The 15685-nt window shown below is 40.4% G+C and overlaps 2 protein-coding genes across 4 annotated transcripts in view; one reads left to right on the forward strand and one right to left on the reverse strand.

Moving 5' to 3' along the window:
- Window positions 1-250: 250 nt before the first annotated feature.
- On the reverse strand, window positions 251-3707 carry colec11 (collectin sub-family member 11). 2 transcript variants are annotated; one of them, XM_086127478.1, is made up of 7 exons: window positions 3589-3707; window positions 3248-3405; window positions 3111-3182; window positions 2275-2346; window positions 1440-1493; window positions 1260-1355; window positions 251-1105 (listed from the first exon to the last, which is right to left on the reverse strand). In XM_086127478.1, exons 2-7 carry the CDS (start codon window positions 3378-3380, stop codon window positions 696-698), a joined length of 837 nt encoding a protein of 278 aa, XP_085983604.1. In that variant the 5' UTR covers window positions 3381-3405; window positions 3589-3707; the 3' UTR covers window positions 251-695. The 2 variants fall into 2 exon arrangements, with proteins under 2 accessions (XP_085983604.1, XP_085983605.1); XM_086127479.1 differs by having other exon boundaries at window positions 253-1087.
- A 2815-nt stretch (window positions 3708-6522) lies between these two features.
- Window positions 6523-15685, forward strand: part of LOC147196188 (unconventional myosin-VI-like) — a 43759-nt gene continuing 34596 nt past the window's right edge. For both annotated transcript variants that reach the window (XM_086127617.1, XM_086127618.1), the window contains exons 1-4: window positions 6523-6724; window positions 10501-10647; window positions 13728-13797; window positions 13869-13942. In XM_086127617.1, the coding sequence (XP_085983743.1) occupies window positions 10531-10647; window positions 13728-13797; window positions 13869-13942 (261 nt within the window). In that variant the 5' untranslated portion in view covers window positions 6523-6724; window positions 10501-10530. The remainder of the gene's footprint in view (window positions 6725-10500; window positions 10648-13727; window positions 13798-13868; window positions 13943-15685) is intronic.

Here is a 15685-nt window from a genome sequence, read left to right on the forward strand (position 1 = left end):
GTATGAATGACACAACTAAATAAAAGATCCTTTCAAGCAGGTCATGCTACACACGCAAAAATGTGTGAGCTATTGTTTGGGTCACGCTGCAATCATTACGCTGTCAAACTGAAGATTATTAATCTTCATGTTATAATAATTTCTCTTGTGCATTTTAGCCACCATTACCATCCCTGTGTTAAGTGCAATAAAGCGCTTAAGGGATAAAGTACACTGAATGTTTTGTTCATTTAATTGAGTTGAATTGTGTTTAAGTGGGGGTTGAATGAAAAGATTTTATTATTTTTTTTGTAGTTAACCATAATGTGATGAAAATTTGGTCGAAGAATGTTTAAATGTTACTTTGACCATTTTTTGTACTGTTTATTAAGGTTTTTCATGGGGGCGATCTCACACATCATTTTCTCGTTCCACTATTTCCTAAGGGTGAAAAAAGAAAAATAATGACCTTGTGTTAACGAATTAGTTAATAACGCCTTTATCAACAATGTTCGAGCCTGTATGGTTAATTAAGTCTTTATAATAGTGACAGTTTGACAATGGAACGTAGTTTTTCCATTTCCTTAATTGCCTTAGAGAAAAAAAATATCAACCACAAGATAACAAACTACTAAATAATGAATATATAAACAATAGCCTTATTATAAAGTAGAAGCAAAAAGTTACTGTTTTAGTCCATCTTATCCGAGCGCAACTCAGACAGGGTCCTTGTCAAATTCACAAACAAAATACATTGTTGGGTGGCACGCAACATCAGTCCACTCTCCGGAGGCCACCATCTCAGCACAGTCTTCATCGTCATAAGCATTATTGGGCTCCCCTTTTCGCCATTTACTGAAGGTGGACATTGGAGAGCTGTCCACGTAGGTGAAAACTCCTTCCATGTCCAGGTCATGAATGCCAATGTAGACTCTGCTGAGACCCGCTTGCGTGATGTAGCCCGCTAAGGCTGTGTTGGCGCCTTCATCCTTGGGCATGGCCAGGTGCCCTCCCCTCGTCTGGCAATAGCGCTCGGCATCCGAGTAACGTTTCTCCTCCTTCACCAGCAGATACACCTTGCTGTCTGTCTCTTTTATGCCAGCGACAGCTGCGGGGGAGGGCAGTGCTGAAAAATGAGCACTTGTATTTCTATAAATTTCACATTTGACATGGCCTGCATGTCTTTAGGTGACGTATTTAAGAAAGGTTTTGGGACATACGGTATATATTGTACACACACACACACACACACCTCAAGATCAAGAAAATCAAAATCTTACCCTTTTTGATGAATTTCAGTTCAGAAAATAGCTGGGCCACAATGATGTCCATTTCGCCAATCATCTTTCTTATTGGTGAGCACTCACATGGGATACCTAATGAACCCAGTTATCAAATATTATCAAAATGTTACTTAATGAGTTTGACACCCCAATCTAATGGCAATTAAAAGATGATACCTGGCTCTCCGTCTGGGCCTCTTGGTCCTGGATCCCCCATGTCTCCCTTTGTGCCTGTGAAAATATGTCAACGTTATTATTAGTCTAGAGTAGTCAAATACGTGGAAGTGTTGAATTTATTCAATTTTATTTTGTCAAATGGTTGCACGAAATGTAATCAACCTCATCCAAATTGATTTTATAAAATCCACCTTCTACTTAAAAATGCATCTACAAAGCCAATCCACATAATTGTATTGTTTGAAGCCAATTGGCAAAATAAAATGTAGTAAATTCAACACAGTGTAGTAGGAATGTGTTGTGATGCCGTGGGGGGGGGGGGGGGTGCGTGTGTAAAGCCCAAGAAGCATACCTTTTTTTTCTGAGCAGTTCGAGAATAAAATGTTATTACACATACACTACATTAGGTGACATTGGCACTCATTGTCAGAGTGTGTCACGTATGGCTAAAGTAGTAAGAAGGCAAAATAAGTAAAGCAATTTTTTAAAAAAAGCTGAGAGGTACAAAGAAAGTTGGCAGGTCGTAGCTGTGTTTAGTCATGTTTAGTGGTTAACGTATTTTTCCAATTTTATGGCAGTTAAAATACTTAAAACATGCTCCGCATGAAGTCTGTTGTGTTTTTTCAACAGTAACACTCCATCATGCATCATAAAAGGGCGAGCAGCTTTGTTTAAATGTAGTTATACTGTATAGTGTTAACCGTTTTTTCACATGCACTTCATCATTAAGAGTGGTAAATGTTTTTTTACAATACAGCACGTACAGTTTACAACATTTTATGATGATTTATATATATTCTTTTTCATGCTTCCTGGTGTGATAACAAAAACATACCTTTCATTCCACTTGGTCCCACTTTACCATAATGCCCCATAATGCCTTTTTGCCCTTTAAGACCAGGTTGACCTGAAAAGTTTGGGTGATAGGGGTATGCATTAGTTCATTACAAAATATGCAGTATATCCATTCATCCATCTTCGATACTGTGTATGCTCATTTGGGTCAAGGGTTTGATGGAGCCTATCCGAGCTGCCTTCAGACAAGAGGTGGACCACTATCTGGATTGGACTCCAAGCGCAGGAAACATACAGACAATTATTCACACGCACATTCACACCTAAAGACAATTTAGAGTCTTCAATTGATCTAACATGCATGTTTTTGGAATGTGGGAAGAAAAACGGGTACCCAGAGAAAACCTACACAAACCCAGGGAGAACATGCAAACTCCACACATGAAGGCTGAAGCTCAGGTTTGAACCCACAGGCTTAAAACTGAGGCGGGCGGGCTAACCAGTCCTCCACGGTGCTGCAGTACAGTATATTGCATCTTATTTTATTTCAATGTCATACACCACAGCTGTCTATGCATACCGAGAACGGAAGCACACAATTACAGTTTGTATGTGTGTAAAGAGCTTGAACATGGTCCACTTCTCATTAAAGCCTTCAGTAAACACGTCTGCTGCTTTGGATTGTGCAAGTCATTTCTCATCCAAATGTAAACACTTGACCAGCTCTGATTAGCTTGACACACAGCACATCAACAACCTAAGCAATGTGATCCTCAGCGCATTTGTGTGCGTGCATGCACGTGTCTGTGTAATCAAACAGTCGTTTGATTATAATGTTTTCCTTTTACAATGAGAATAGAGTGGGCAAAATGATACCGATTTCCCCCGGTGGTCCCACTCTTCCTGGTCTCCCTGGGGCTCCCTTTGGTCCTTTCTCCCCCGGCTCTCCTTTTGAGAAAAATGACACAATAAAAAGAAAACTGAAATGCGTCAAGCCTTCTTGAACACCTTACCTTTGAGACCAGGGACAAGGAGCTGAACAGTGCAGGTCTCCTCTGTCAGCTGTTGTCCTTCTGACGTATGTAATGACAAAAAAGTCGCTACATACATGAGAAGGAATGATTGTATGTGCTTCAGTCCTTTCATAACTGTACATGGACTATGTTGTCGGCTGTAAATGTGAAAAGCATAAATTATTCACTGAAACAAAAACAAAAAAAAAATCACAATGATAATGCATTTAGTCATGAACATTATGTACCACAAAATACAATGGAATCTGGCTTTGTGACAACCAAAATATTCAGTTTACCTAACTAACAACTAAAAGATTTTTTAAAATCAGATTACTCACCTGCAGATGTAGTTTTTTCAAGTCTGAAGTCAAGCGTACACGCAGCTTGGCAGAGAATTGCTCCGCTGAAAGAGATGTGAAGACGTTTCTAACAGAAGTGTCAAGGAATGTTGGGGTTTGGACATTCATAAACACAGATAACGTCGGGCTCTGCAGATAATTGGCTGGGAAAGTTGCAGAGTGATTGACAAGGAGAGTGTGGGGTGGGAGGTGACTTATGGTCACTGAACCTTCAACTTAGTCAGACCGAAAAGGGAATTTTTCAGGATATCAAGAATCCAACAGCACTTTCAACTTGGTCGGGCTACTGAAATGATGGAGGGGCCACAATGTTTTCTCTGCGCTACCGTGGGGTCATGTAGGACTAGGTACGTCCTAACATTAAACCTGACATTTTTACGTTACACACACAGCACACTTGACAATAAAGTTGTATCCAATCCAATCCAATCCAGTAAAATCAAAATATGTGGACATCTGTTGTTTCATTGAACCAATGTACATCATAATCTTTTATATAAGACTTATAAGACAACAGAACACAACATATACACAAAATAATATATTTCATGCTCCAATGCATCTATTAAAGATCCATTTGTCAACAACAAAAGGTGTGAAGCAAACAAAAAATACCCACATACAGTACTGTGACCCCCCATGCAAAGCTTTCTTGTGCATAAAAATTCAGAAACTGTAGCACAAACCTGCCAAACAGTGAAAAAAATACAAGAAATGGAAAAACTCATTTGCTGCATTTTTCCCCCCACAAAACTCAACTCACATGTTTCTCCTGCATGCCATTTAAAATTCCAAGTGAAGAGGCCCACCCACTCACCTGCATGATGCGGTGCTGAATAGGGCAGCAGTTCACTCTGTGTTGTTGAAGGAAGCTTGTGAAGATGGTGCTCCATTCGTTACAGCAGCTGCTTGATCACCATGTGCGTTTTCAACACTATTAATGGTGTTGAATATATCCGTATATATCCGCAACTCCTCACACACACCTCAAACGAACCGTGAAAGGTTCATGCACGGTCAATATCAGCAGCTGGCTGACATCCACCACAATGGGCTTAATTTTCCCTCCAATGCTTTTGAATTTGTGTCAATCTTAATATTTTATTTGCAACCCAAATACTCTTCCACAAATTTTGTTCTGATCATGTTTGACAACATTCAAAATGGAAATTCAAAGTAAAAATGCTCAAGCTTGTGCCTCCATGCTCTTATCCAGTGACAGTAATAAGATACGGTCTAAAACCTGGGGTATCACATATCCGAATTAGATCCACAAACCCAGCGGTGGCTTTCAAAGGTGGATTGAGTATCTCCTTCAAAAATCCTCCAAAAGGTTTTCGGTGGCACACCAATAAAGTATTCATGAGTCTCAAGGCAACATTTGCAGACTTTTCATTGAAATTATGGTTCAATTTTGCCCCCAGCCCCCCTTTTTATGATGAGATGATTAATTACTAGGTTTGAAGTGTATAAATAATGTATACATGTCTTATGCAACAGTTCCAGTATAAGAGTCACTTACACTTTTATATGAATGTCCATAATGTTGCTTGAGTGTAACCCCGCCAAAATTGTTCGATGATAGATATGATGATGATGGGGTTCTTTTTTTGTTTGTTAGTTCTTTTAACATGGCAAGCAAGTATACCATCATGTCGAAAAGTAATGAACAAAAACACAAAATCACGATGTGTGGCATTAAATAAGACACAGGGAATTTTGAAGATGAAAACCATTATTAGTAAAAGAAGAAATGAGCAGACTTCCATTTTTGTTTGTTTGTTTTTCCTGTCTGTGTAGCCTCGATGTAGCCCTAATACATTCTGCTGTGACAGTGCCCACAAAAATCAATTTGTTGGGTTGAAACAAGCCTGTTAGCGACAGTGTGTGTTGACCTAACCTCAAAGAATCCAATTTTTCTTGAAAATGAATTTGTCAATCATATCCGACATTGTCCTGTCCTATAAATCAATCATTCCTGCGCCTATTAAGATCAGCCAATCAGAAGGGTAAACATAACAATCTATTGAGCTCAACCGATCACAGGATGAAAAAAATGCAGATCAATGTAGGAATGATGCCAGCACTTTGGATTCTGAAGGTACTGTCTTGGGCAGATTACATTTACGTGGCAACACACAGAAGCTGGAATCGGATAAATTAAGCGCAAAATCACTGTCGGTGAGTAGCCAAGTCACATGTTATGAAATAAAGACAAAATACAGATGAATAAAATTGTAAATTATGTTTTGCCATTCAGACTCTGTGTCTCCATGAGGGTCGCCACAATGACGTCAGATTGAAGCTGGTCGGTGACGTCCGACCTCGCAACTCGGACCCCCAGTTCAAAGGGGCGTTCCAGTGCACTTTTCCTGGTTGGAGATCGAAAAAGTCCAACTTCCCCCTGCACCGTCCTCAAATGCAGTGGAATGCAGCTCGGCCCCTGACTGCATTCTACTGGTATAAATGTGAATGAAGTAATATATTCTGGCCGAAGACACAATGTACGACTATGCCAATACAACAGACGTAAAAACTCATTCATTCCTGACTTAATTAATTTCCTACTAAATTTCTTACTTAATTAATTTCCTACTATATCATTTAATACGCATGAACAATCAGTAAATATTGCACTAACGTAAAGTGTATGTGGTGTTTGTCATCTTGATTGTTTTCGTGTATTTAGCTGTTCTTGCACAAAGAGCAAAAAAAAAATCTCCCGACGAAGACAAATCACGAGAAACGTCGAATCTAGAAGGGAAAAAAATGAAATTATATTCATTTCAAAGATAGCGGATCGTAGCAAGAACAGCAATATTTTTGTGGGAGAAACTATCAGTCACAAGATATTCCGAGGTTCAAGTAAACGCACCGTAGCTGGGAGCTATCGCTCCTCCTCTTTGCTGCTGGACTGCCTGTCTGACATTCACTGAGTCTTCAGGTCGGACTCAGTCACTTCTGGTGGGGAAATGCCGGCGGCACTGAAATATTTTGCGGTTGAATGAGTGGATGAGGGACCTTGAAGTCGTCACCAGCGCCCCACAAACGTGAATTCCACTGTTTAAAGGACAAACGACGCAAATTGAGTATTGCACCATTGGAGGAGCAACAGGTAGGCTGGAGTTGCATCTCAACTCAGTTACTTAACTAATGTTCTTTAATTAACTTACCCGACTTGCTTGAATGTCATGGTTGGTCAAATAAAAACAACAAAGTAGCCAAATTAATCAAGCATTGTCATTAGTCTGGAAGTGACCGTATCGACTTGATGTAAACTACGACTTTTGAACGAGGATGACGCAGGGGTGCTGCTAGAGGTTTGAGGGGCCTATGGAAAGTGGGATGCCCTCAACTTTGCCACATTCAAATCAGTGTTTTGAGACTCTCTTTGCTGACGTACAGTATTTTAAAAGTGTCATGCATGTATTCATGAAATTGTATTCAATATTGCATGGACTCCCTATTGTACTCTATTTTAAAGATGTGCGCCTCTTAAAATCCTAACCTGTGTCCCCCTTCATCCTGATTTGTTTTCCATGTGCCTCTGCCCAGCAGGGAACAGGAAGCAAGTAGCAGGAAACAAGAGTGTGTGTTCCTGACAGGCACTAAATCCATTCCCATATTTCCTACCCTGCATCGTCGTACTCAACATGTACCACTGATTTGCATTACCTCAAATAATCACTTGACTTTTTATTTGTTAGGTTTTAATCATCCCCCCGAAGTCTGTCTCGCCTCCATTGTCTGGATTAGGGTCAGATACTAATAGGATTTGTGGTGTGTGCGGAGCGCCAACACATTTGGTTCAAGATGCCACTTTTAGGATGAGGCCCTCCTTTAAGTCCTATACTGGACCACATTGTGTGACAGCTTCTTTATAATGTGGCACATTCCGAAACCAAAGGCCCTCCTGTGAATCACGTAGCAGCATGTACCATCTGTAATCAAATGTTGACTCGACGGTAATTGCCTCAATTGCCTAATTACCTCATTTTATTGCTACTTAAATTCATCAATACTTCACCTCAAATAAATGGCCCCTTTTTTCACTCAAGAACAAAATATCTGGTGTTGCCACTGAGTTGCTAGAGCCACATTTCCAGTCGCCCAACTGGTACACCCAACGGTCACTCTACCCTAACTTTCTTAACGTGTAACTGTGTGAGCTCTGTAAATAGCAAGACATCAGCAACAGGACGACGTGTAACTTGCTGGTGAATAAACATGACAAGATTGTGCATGGTGTGGACATGATCTGCAATCATGAACCACACCATCTTTAAATCCAATCCGGCTGTTTTTCTTAAACGCTGTTTTGTTATCATCTTGTTCTTCAGCATCTCTATCGCACATACATTTTTTTGTACTTGTTCTTTACACTAAACCAACCCAATGAAGTGGATTGAAAAAAAAAACACGACTTAGCACACGGCACAAACAAAACAAACAGCAGCATGGTGTTGCAGCCGTTCTGCAAGTGCAAATAAATGGGATTGAATAGACTCTGCCAGCTTCCCACATCCTTCTGCATCTATCATATGTGACAACTTAAGTAGGGAACAATTAATTCAGACTCCACTTTCACTTGCATTATTGATCGCAACCAAGAATAAAATAAGACAGCAGTAGAAACCCTGTGCAATTACGCGTTCCACTCCCATTTTAACATGGAATTAACAACACAGCCGCGTCTATTGCTGCTCTTTCGCCAGCATTTGTACAAATGAAGCCCTTTCCTCAATGAAAACGCCCTTTGCCAAGTGACCCATTTTCCTTTATGATTGGGTTGACCATTTGAAGTAGACATCCGCGGGAACTCTGAAAGACTTCAGCCTTGATCTAACTTTGGGAGGTTGAAGATAATGCACAAGGGAATTCTTTTTTTATCTTATCCTGTTCTGGAACACTATAGTCATAGTTTTTGTTTCTTGCTCGTACTGCATGTTCTTGTTCAGATAACAGCATCCTGATCATACAAAGGTTATATTTGTGAGAAATTTCCCTCATCTACTTGTAGTCGCTGTTCCAGAGGAAATTTGTTTCTCATCACTGACCTCCACGATAGTTCTGTTGATTCTGCAAGCACGTTACTTCTTAATACAAATGTGAGGTGTGTTGAGGTCAATGAAATAGCAACCACCTGAGTGTGCTGAAACCAGGCCAAGACATGCGGCTACATTTTTCCAAAACAAAGTAATTCAAGGAATAGTACTGCATTTACATTATTTCATTAGCTTGTTGTGTTCTAGGCGTAGCTATTAGAACACATTCCCCTGTGTTTTATGTGTTGTGTTGTATTATTTTGTCATGTTATGTTAACTGTTCTTTTGATGGCAGCGCGGGCACCCGCAGTGGCTCCTCTTGTCTGGTTGAGAGGAAAGAAATGTCATCTCTGCTCTATGTTGCACATACAGCGCATTTGACAATAAAGTTGTACTTGACTTGACTTGACTTGAACAGTAACGTAGATGGCCAAGAAGTATACTTCATTTTTCCAAAACCCCACAAAGATCATCATTGTGTGTTACTGGAGCAAGCTCGTGTTATTAAAGGCTTTGTATTTGGTGTAGATTTTGTGGTGTCCACATTAATTTGAGACATGTGCAGTCTTTCCAAAAGAGAGTACTGTATGTCCCCAAGAAAAGGCACCTATTCAGCTCCATAAACTGTAACTTACTGCTCAGTTCTGCTGAGGTAGTTAACTTGGTGGATTCATTTCTGTTTGAAGGCTGTGTCAGCACTTTCCAACACCAATTGCCTTTGACATTTGACCACAATCTCTCACCCCTAATTGGATATTTCAGCGTAGCGTCCGGCTTTAGCGGTGATGTATTTGTTTTAGGATTAATGCCGGAGAGCTGTTAATGACATTGATGTAAAGCTTTCACACTCTCGGTGCAGACGTCAGTGCCATATACTATCCGATGATGCTTTTTTTTTTTTCACCAACTGATGACAGAAAGACAAAATTGTGTCTCCTAATTTGGAACCTCTGCCTCTCTCAGGAGCCAAGTCAAATCAAAGCTCCAAGAAAATCCTCTCACTATTGCTAAGAAAACAAGTGAGCGGGAAAGCTGGTTGAGTACAAGTCACGCACAAATGCCACTTGACATTAGCCCGTGTACCATACTTTGTTAACGCAAACACATGGACTGGCAAACAATGTGGTTAGTTCAGGTAGAGTCAGAAAGGGAGTGGTCGCAATATGTACTTTCACTGTTGACTCTACCACAAAATTGCCTTCAGAACCTTTTCATTTTTAAAATCTATATTTATAAAATAACAGATTTTATTTTCAGGATTTATAAAGTGAAAAACAATTAACTATGGGATTGAGGCAGAACAAGCGATATTTAAAGTGTAAAGCAGCCACTTGACCTGGATATTTGGAAACCGTCACGGAAACGTAATATTCTGCACCTATTCCTTGTTACCGCAGACTGCTTTCAATTCCGCGGAGAGCTTTGAAATCTGTGTGAAATTCCACGATCGCGGATTCCTGCGGAGACTGAATCAAGGCACTCATTTGGCTGCTTTTGACTCGGTTGCAAATAATTAGCTGTTTAAACAAGTCCCTGATGACGTAAGATGAGAAGTTGAGCCAAGGCTTCCTTTGTTCCATACAATGCTGGTGTTGAAGCAGGAGTTCAGAACATTCAGAGATAGATAATCCCATCGCTTTACAAATAATACAAATTGAATCATTTCATCAAGTGAAACAAACGAATATTTCAAACTTCTTTGCTTTAAGATGGAATGGAGGAATTGGTCAATATTGACCTATGGCCTCTTTATTTATTTATTTTTCACTTTGTATGTAGCCAAAGAAGGGAAGCAAAAGCAAAGTATTGATTGTAATATTGTGTGCGCTTGTGTCCTCGTATTCAGTTGTCAGGCCGTGCTGACCACAACCAAGCCATGGAGGACGGGAAACCAGTGTGGGCCCCCCACCCCACAGATGGGTTCCAGCTGGGCACTATCGTGGATATCGGAGCCGACACGTTAACCATAGAACCGCTGAGCCAGAAGGGCAAGGTGGGTCAACATCGCATACAAAAAAGTCGGACGAAATGTGATGTGATCATTGAGAATTGCAATGTGACCCATTCAGCACTGAATAAGCGCAATATACTGTATATACAGTATATATATCTATATTTTTTTTACATGAATAACCACGTTTCACTCTGACAAAAGTATCAACTACAAAACCGTGTGTAATAAACGAAACACGAGCGAGAGCAAATTTTCACGGACATGAATAAGTAAAAGACCGAGGCAGCAGGTGTCTGATAGAGTTGCAGAGAAAAGAGCAGCTCATTAGACAATAGAGGCCACCTGCTACACCCGAGCTGTCCCGTGGCTTGCATGTTTACACCAGCGTCAAACAAAACAGGACATCTCAAACGTTGAGGAAAGAAAAACAACCCACCATTGATGAATGAAACCCCACAATGTTCCACAAGATGGTGCCAGTGTCACACCTTTAATCCTTTGATCTGAGCAGAAGCAGCAAATAGTTGAGTTTTCAGTGATAATGAGGGCGATAGGTTCCAAAACACAATCCGGGAATCGGCAAATCAACTCAAATTCCTTACCCAAGCATCAATCCCACTGAATGGCTCTGTCATGACCGAAATATTTCTTTAATCACTGCGGCACTCAGCATTGAATTAGGCCTCCATGAACTTGTTCATGAGTTTATGCTTGAGTGTCCCATTCAATGAGGGTATGAAAGGCCCATTGAGCGTTTTATTTCTCTCTCTCTCTCTCTCTCTCTCTCTCTCCCTCTCTCTCTCTTTCACTTTCTCTTTATTGCAGAGCTGAGCTCATTAGCGGCTGAGCTGAGTGCACAACCCTCGGCCTGGATGCCGCTTCTTTGTCAGTTTTGTTGCTTTGGCATCTGTCATGTGTTTTTTTTATTGTCACCGATTTGAGCCAAGTTAGTCCAATGTGTACACAAATTGTACTTCTGTGTCTGCTTCCAGTCTGTTTTTGTGATCATAAACTGTGCATCAGTGCAGAGTGAATAAGCGGGAACATGCAATCATGTTGCTGGGTCTGATTGCTTTAGTCTGTGACACTGAGCAAACATTCAAAACTACATTTCTCGTTGAGATCAATTTATAATTAAAAATCTGTTCCAGAGGCCAATTTATCACCATTATAAATAACACCTTTATTAACAGTACAGGTTACATTTTTACATTTTCGGCATATTTTTTTCCCCCTCCAAATTATGGACGAACTCCAAATTTTACGTGCTTTAAGATGATTCAGGTTGCACGGTGTCATACAGGTTCAGACGGAAAACTAGTGCATGTACTGCCGCTGCTTAATTGTTATATTTGGAGTCTGGTTTATTTTAATAATGCATCCGTTTTATTGGTTCCCACTGGCCAAGCACAGAGTGCAGTCATCATTTGTTCACTCAGTTAGTCAGGTGTTCAGATCCTGTTACGGTTCACACCAAATTATTCATCATTGCGCCATGTCTGCCCTTGTTTCTCTCACAGCTGGCTTCTTCTATTGAGTTCATTTTCATTAACGCTTCACAATAGAGAGAGAATATCACATGCCCGGGAAACGTATTCCTCCAGATGCCATTCCTGTGATATTAAAGCCAGATAATTGATTCATGATAATGCATGCATAAGATTGGATTGTGATGATGTTTAATATCGCTTCACTTTCCACCAACTCTAATGAACATTGTGTATTGTCATAAGCGACTCAAAGAACTAAAGAGGAATTATTCTTATTGAGAAAGCAATCTAGACTCTGACATGTATTTGATGATACAAAAGATAAACTACCTGCGATTTAGACTGGAGATAGTTTAACTCAGGGGTCGCCAACCGCCGGTCCGCGGACCGGTACCGGTCCGCAGGGCATTTGGTGCCGGGCCGCACAGAAAGAACTTGCCTTAATTCCGTTTTATTTCGGAACACGAAAGATGTTTTATTTTGAAAAATTACCGGATTCTCCGTTACATCCGTCTGTGTCACGCTTGACTCACGTCAAACCACGCTTCTCCGTCACGAGACCGATTACGCTAAAAACAAAACGTTGGAGGTCGCAAAATGAGTTAAAAAACTGCTGGAGATCGCAAATGACAGCGGCCTTAAAAGTACGTTCGAGGCAACTGGATTAAAGTTATGGCTGAATACTCTGAGATCGCCACAATAGCACTGTTGCTATTTCCGACATCCTACCTGTGTGAGATGGGGTGTTTCCGCAGCAACGGCGACTAAAACAAAATTACAAAGTAGACTGGACATAAACCACACACTTGAGGTGTCATTGTCTCCTATGACCCCGAGATGGGACCGTCTAGTTGCAGAAAATCAAGCTCGGGGCTGTGGTGAGTCATCATTTTCATGCACTTTGAATTTGCGTTGTATCGTATTTTGAAGGTATTAAACATTACCATAGCGATCAGTGTTGCGGCCAGATTAGACGCTCCTTGTGTTTATTATTATATTTCGAAAACACCACAGTTTTCATGCAGCTCATACCATATTATTTTGTTGTATTAATCCGCCACATCTTAAATGCCGGTCCCTGAAAATATTGTCTGACATAAACCGGTCCGTGGGGCAAAAAAAGGTTGCGGACCCTTGGTTTAACTCATTCAGGTTTCCTGGATTGATTATGGGGAATTGGTCATTATCAATTAATCGATTACAGCGGAACCTGACAGTGAAACCACAAAAATGTCTAATCATTTTATTGCATTATTACTTGAAAACAACAAATCAATGGGTTACTAGTTTTGAAATCAGTTAACTCAACTATAATAGTTCGTTCAGTTATTGTGAACAGGGTAACAAAATGATTGCCGAATCTAAACGTGATTTATTACACGACAATTAAATATTTCGGTATAGATTTTAGCAAGGATCATGCAAATTGACGCACTTGATGTTCTTTCGAGTGCAACATAAAATGAGGCGGTGGGTCGGATCTGGCCTGGCCTTGAGTTTGACACCTGTGAATTAAACCTTCAATTCTACTTTTAGATTTAGGATTTAGGATTCATCAGTCATAAATCCTTCACAATTGCCTGAATCCATAACGCTTAAGTAATCAATTCTTATATCCATCCCATTTAGACATTCCTTGCGCCGATGAGCCAAGTTTTTCCTGCAGAAGATGACGTCAACAAACACGTTGAGGACAACTGTGAGTGAAACTCAATGTTCAGCTCTCGGCCGATTGTCCGACAAAACATCATGTTTGTTGTGTCTTTTCAGGCTCCCTGATGTATTTGAATGAAGCCACTCTACTCAACAACGTCAAAGTGCGATACTCAAAGGAACATATCTATGTATGTCTTCCATCCGCTCTTACACTTATTGAAAATGGAGCATAGGCAGTAGAGGTGTCAAAATTAATCGATTAACTGGCAGCTAATCAATAATCCAAATAATCAACTCCTATCTCAAACTGAGGACCGCATTTTCCGCACTAGAAGGCGCACCTAAATGCATTCCATTTTCTCAAAAGCAAACAGTGCGCATTATAATCCAATGTGCCTTATTTATGGATCAGTGTTCTGATTTCTTGGACATAGTATTTTATATGTCTGTAAAGCGCTATGTTACAGCTGCAGTAGTTGTGAAAGCTATTTATACATAAAGCTGTATAGTATTGTATTTACTTTAGCATAGCTCCATCGAGTGGATGTATTACACAACCGCAGCCACTATTGTAGCTTCTATTCTATGTGCCTTATAATGTGGTGCGCCCTATATATGAAAACTGTTTTAAAATAGGCCATTCTTTGATGGTGCGCCTTATACTCCGAAGCGCCTTCTAGTGCAGAAAATACGGTAATTGTTTGGCATCATTGTTTAACTTAAAATTGTCCAAATCCTATCATTTCAGCAGACTGATTATCCTTTGTGTTTGATCAAAAGGATACATTTGCAAGCATCTGCAATGCATTTACTTTGCAAAACAATAACCCAACCACATACCTGTCAACTTTTCGGAGCGCCAACCTGTATAAACTACCAAAAAAATCCTTATAAAGAGCAAAAAATCCTTATAACACACCAAAGCATTTTATATGTCAAAATAACGGCAGAAAAAAACCCACGAAATTGATATTTATATAATATATTGAATGATATTTATTGTAGATCTCCATAATACAATGTCTGGTTAATGTCTAATCATCATTCTACTTAGTGGCATTACTGTGTTCAGGGTTGTATTCCTGCGTTACTTTTTTCACTCCAAATGCTGACCCATCGGCTCGAAGTTACAGCATCCATTCATAATTACCGTATTTTCACGACCATTTGACGCACCGTATGGTTGGGCGCAGTCTCATTAATGGGTGCTATTTCTGTATTTTACACATAGACAAAACGCACTGTATTATTGGGCGCAATTTTAAAGTGGTAAAACATACACCAGCTTAAACATACGGCATGCATGCGCGCACGCTAAAAACACGTTAGCTTGTAGCATACGGTAGCATGCCAAGACATACAGATACAAGCTAAAAACACGTTTTTAAACAGGCAACGAAGCAAAACGGAGTTCCGTTGTATTTTATTTAGCCATCGTACAATGTACTCACGTTTTTCGATCAATCATCACCCAGAAATCCATCAAAGTCCTCATCCTCTGCATCAGAATTGAACAATTGTGCAAGTACCGGTAATCCATCAAAAACGCCGTGTTCCCTCTCGTTGTCAGTCACTCTCCTTGCCATGTGGCTCCACAGAAATGATGCCGGCTTTGCCAAAAACTCGAACAACAGTGCAAGCAAACACGTTCGTCCAAGCAGCCACAATCCATTCGCAAATTGTGGCGTAACTCGCCCGGCGCTGCCTCTCACTCTTTGTAAAGTTGTGTTTGCCATCGATCATTCATTGTTCCCATGCCGCTCGCAACTTTACTTTGAACGCCCGGTTGATGCCGATGTCCAGCGGTTGGAGTTCTTTAGTCAAGCCTCCGGGAATAACGGCAAGCTCAGAGTTCATTTGCTTGACTTGGTTTTTCACCGCTGCTGTGAGATGGGCACGCATGCCAAAAGCATAACCGATGGCTTGAAGTT

This window comes from Hippocampus guttulatus, chromosome 13, assembly GCF_054856545.1.
Source record: "Hippocampus guttulatus isolate MCC_2025c chromosome 13, RoL_Hgut_1.0, whole genome shotgun sequence".
Taxonomy (NCBI): Eukaryota; Metazoa; Chordata; class Actinopteri; order Syngnathiformes; family Syngnathidae; genus Hippocampus; species Hippocampus guttulatus.